This window comes from Lytechinus variegatus, chromosome 4 (genome assembly GCF_018143015.1).
Source record: "Lytechinus variegatus isolate NC3 chromosome 4, Lvar_3.0, whole genome shotgun sequence".
NCBI classification, from domain to species: domain Eukaryota; kingdom Metazoa; phylum Echinodermata; class Echinoidea; order Temnopleuroida; family Toxopneustidae; genus Lytechinus; species Lytechinus variegatus.
Window position 1 is genome coordinate 30639645 of NC_054743.1, and position 4420 is coordinate 30644064.

The 4420-nt window shown below is 34.0% G+C and overlaps 1 protein-coding gene across 1 annotated transcript; it reads left to right on the top strand.

Annotated features, from left to right (window-relative positions):
• Nucleotides 1-1246: 1246 nt before the first annotated feature.
• Nucleotides 1247-2726, top strand: LOC121412644. The gene has a single exon (XM_041605421.1). The coding sequence runs from the start codon at nucleotides 1674-1676 to the stop codon at nucleotides 2682-2684; it is 1011 nt and encodes a 336-aa protein (XP_041461355.1). The 5' UTR covers nucleotides 1247-1673; the 3' UTR covers nucleotides 2685-2726.
• Nucleotides 2727-4420: the final 1694 nt, after the last annotated feature.

Consider the following 4420-nt stretch of genomic DNA (forward strand, 5'->3'; position numbering starts at 1 on the left):
GGACTTGACCTTTGAGGACTGCAATTCTTTACAGATTTTACATCGAATTTTCACCGGAGGGGTCCTATTTATCTGTGCTACTTCCTAGAAAACTAGAAATGTTTACATGGGTTCCATGCATAAGAAGCTAAGAAGTCTTAAACATTTCAAAAGGACAAAATGTACGTACCTCCAATGTAATATATTTGGTAAGATTCAGCTATCATACAGTGCGTATAAAAAAAAAGTTTACACTTTAAAAAAAGCCTGGGAATTAAAAAATATACAACAAGTAGGTAATTTGTTCACATATAGTGGGTTTGGGTCTCATCTATCCAATTGAGGTAAAAGTTATGACAGAATGTTTTACACTTGAGTGAGCGCTGTCCATTTTTGTAAAGCTCGCAGAAACGCTTGTTTTCACGCTGTGTCAAGGGGAAAGGGCGAAATCAAACTTACTCTGCGAAACATTTCTCATACATTTCCCTTGCACTTTTTGTCAATCGAAATAAAACGGATACTTTCAAGCATAACAATTTTTTCACCCAAATCAAAATTTCAACACTTAATAAGCACAACCTTTACTCTTTTAGTGCCAGCTGGATCTGAGGACATAGATGAATCTGAACAAAAGTTTATATCAGACATCTCCAGCATATTTTCACTAAGTTTTTACCATTTAAAGAGGGTTTACATTTAATTTTTTCATTTATATACTTGTTTACCCACACTTTTTCTAAGCTTTACAATGATTAACAAAATGAAAGTCAAGCCTAAGCCATTTCATGTAAATCACAGCTCAGTGTAAAGCAAATATCGTCACGATGGACTCGGAGTGTGGGGGAGTGGGATGGGGCGGAATGCACTCTTCGAAGTGTTTTGGGCAAGGAAACAAGTTGAAACGGTAAAAATTATCTTCAAAACAATTTTACTAGCTAAATTCCACGCGTTCTTCATGATTAAGATCTACTTTTATTCGCATAACTATTTTAAAGTTCTGCGCAAATCATTTTTCACTAACTTTTCAAAAGTAAGTGGTGCTCACTCAAGCGATGTATTTTCGACAGTTATATCGCCATTTGCTTAAAGGGATCTGTACCAATGTTAAAAAGTGGAAAATTCTTCAGGATACTACAAATGTATCATTTTACGGGATTTTTTCTTTTTTTGTAAATTTTGTTGATACGCACTGTATATCAATGTATATATATAATGTACATTCCTTAATTTATCTGAATCTATTTTACTTTTTGTTTCAAGCATGCAGAAGAAAGAAACGAACATCTACACTCATCTGCACAATTCTTTCAAGTGACAATCTGATCATAATTGTTAACCTAGTCTGGGACCGGGACTGATCGACAAAAGACGGAAAACAAACTAAAATACCAATATTCGGTGGTTATTATTTTACCAGTGCATTGGAAAAAAATATTAGAGAATGACGCCGACTTATTAATTGTAACCGAGTGGCTTTAAAGACATCACTTGCAAACCTAAATTTGAAAGCCATTTCGGAGGTTTTTAAACCAAAGACCTGATATGCATGAAGGATCACCAAGGTATTGCAGTTACTCGATCGGCTGACAGAGGTAGCGAGGGCGAGAGCATTAGACTTACATGAAACTGGACTTTATATTTCAATACAACTCATCAAGCTTCCCTAAAAGTAACAGTAACCTGTCTATTCCAAAATGCTACAAATGGATGTTAACAAGACGAATTTGATATTTTGTAAAGTTTTTAATATATTATGTATTTTCATTTTCTCTGCAACACTTCCATATTCGTCGTGTGGTTCTCAGGTCTTGAATTATATTGAAGGAGAGGAAGCTCGGCTCAATTATTCTTATCCTTGTGATATCTATGATGTAGTTATACATGTTGGACACAGAGCTCCATTTTACCACTCTACAGATGGGGGGAAGCTTTTACTTCCCCATGATCAGGAAGGCAGGTTCTCTGTTAGAAGCTCGAACAAAAGTGAGAATTGTTCACTTGTTCTCACTATCTATAATATACAAAGAGATGACGCAGGAACATATACATGTATTACATATGCAGAAATTGAGAAAGTGCAAGACTACAATCAAATCGGGGTGCACGTAGAATATCCTCCTGGCAAAGCAATGTGTTCATTGAATGGCACATATCAAAGTGGTGGTTCTGTGTCTGTGCAGTGTGTAGCCCCGGTTGGGAGTATGTCGGGAAAGATAGACTGCTATCAAGATGGAAATAAGTTAGATTCTTTAACGAGACCGTTTGAAAGTAATGCATCTTTAAAACAAACATTATTGATCAAGCATTCAAGTTTTGTATATTGCTGTAGTACAACATTTGTTCAACCCAAACATAGGTGTGAATGCACTGACACAGTAATCGATCCTGTCGAAAATAGAAAATTTGTCGCTTCGAAGGATATATGCTACAGTACAACTATTGCTGGAAATTCCATGTTTCCACACTTTACCACAGAAGTTACAGATAAGAAAGGAGACATCATTTTAGCTTCAACAATATTAAGTCCAACAAATAATTCTATACACCAAAATAATGTTTTTTTGGTTTCAGTGATTCTCATTCTTGTTATTATTATTATCATGTTAGTTTGTATACTAATTTTGAAGCAGCGGCGAAACAAAGAATTCTCACCAGTTAATCATGTTGATAAAGACGAAGACATGGAAAAGGAAACCTCGCTATAAAACATTAATTTGACAATTGAAAAATTATTTAAAATTAATAACTCAAATAACTCTATTTCAGCAGGATTTAGACCGGATGGGTTTTTTTCTCCTGTTTATTTTTTACATGTTTGTATATACTTTTTTTCAGAATAGACAATATAGTGCCATTATCCTCATCACAAGATATTTTGCCATACCATGAGCAAGCTATGTCTCCAATGAAAAAAAAATACATAACTTACAATTATTGTAAAAAATTGTAATCAAAACGGATTTTCTGATTGCTACATCTATCTCTAAAAACAGGTCTAAATCTATTCTTGGACAACAATTGTCAAGTTGCTTTGGCTTACGACATATCAGGGATTTAGACGTTAAGAAAAGTTTGCCTTCAGCAAGGAGATATTTGGCTGTAAGAAAATAACGTCAAATCAGGGAATCGATTGACCTCTAAAATAAAGAATAGAATGTGAAGTTAATGAGAACAACATCTGAGAAATAGTTATTGCTTATAAAGGCCGCACTGAAAATGTCTAAATTTCTTGTGAATGGATTAAAATGATTTGTAACGGATGAAAGTTTTATACATTTCTAAATGGCCCAACCGGACTGAAAATTGCATCAAAATCGGATGTAAAATAAGAAAGTTATGACATTTGAAACATTCGCTTAACTGAACAGAACAGTTTTATTCACATTCTTGTCGGTATGCAAATGAGGAGACTTATGCCATCACTCACTGACTATTTCTTTTGTGTTTTATTACATGAAATATGAAATATTCAAATTTTCCCATGTTGTCGTGTGGAACAACAATAATAATTCCTCCCTGAACATATTCAATTAGCATTGTTTAATACTATGTGGTTCGATCAAGTTGGTCCTTATTGTCAAATGCGTGAAAAATGAAATATTGTATATTTCAAAAAAAAAAAGAAATAGTGAGTGAGGGAAATCATCGACTGACTCATTTGCATGTCACTGAGTTATGCATATCACTGTTTTTATGAAAAATAAGCGAAGCTTTAAAATGTCATTACTTTCTTATTTTACATACGATTTCGATAAAATTTTCAGCATGCTTGTTTGATTTTTCTCTATTTATTCCACTCAACATTTTGCTTGGGTAGACTTCACCATTTCTCAGGCTCAGATATTCGATCATCACTTATGACATTCTGAAAGATCTTTGATTGAAATAGTGTATTATTTTGAATGACCATCATCTCTACCCCATTTTGATGTAATATGTATCTGATTAAGCATAGCATGTTAAAACTTGTAGGAATGAAAACAAAGCGTGTCCCGCAACAAGGGAGCTTTCGGATTAGAGAATGCTAAGAATGTCAGGTTTTCAGGTTGGAATATTTATAAGTATTTGATTCCCGTTTCGTGTTCGCCTCAAAAATTGTTTAGTAGGGTAGGCCTGTACTCATTCTGTTCCTGGTTAAAAAAGGCTTAGAATGTTTTTTTTTCCAAATGAAAACTGCCCTTTTTCAAAATTAAAAACCCTTTTCGCATTAAAACATAATACATTTTAGGTTAGAATATCACAAAATTTTCGGCTCGCGCTCCGCGCTCGCATCAATTACTTTTTAGTAAGGTACTCATCCTGTTTATGGTCACAAGAATGCTTAGAATGTCCAGGTTACGTTTGAATATCACATATTATTATTTTATTTCTTGTTCGCGCTTGCATCAATTATTGTATAGTGAGGTACTCATTTTATTCCTGATTACAAAAAATACTTAGA

Bases quoted from the DNA above. Each gene is read 5' to 3' on its own strand.
- LOC121412644 (XM_041605421.1), top strand. From the start codon at position 1,674: ATGCTACAAATGGATGTTAACAAGACGAATTTGATATTTTGTAAAGTT.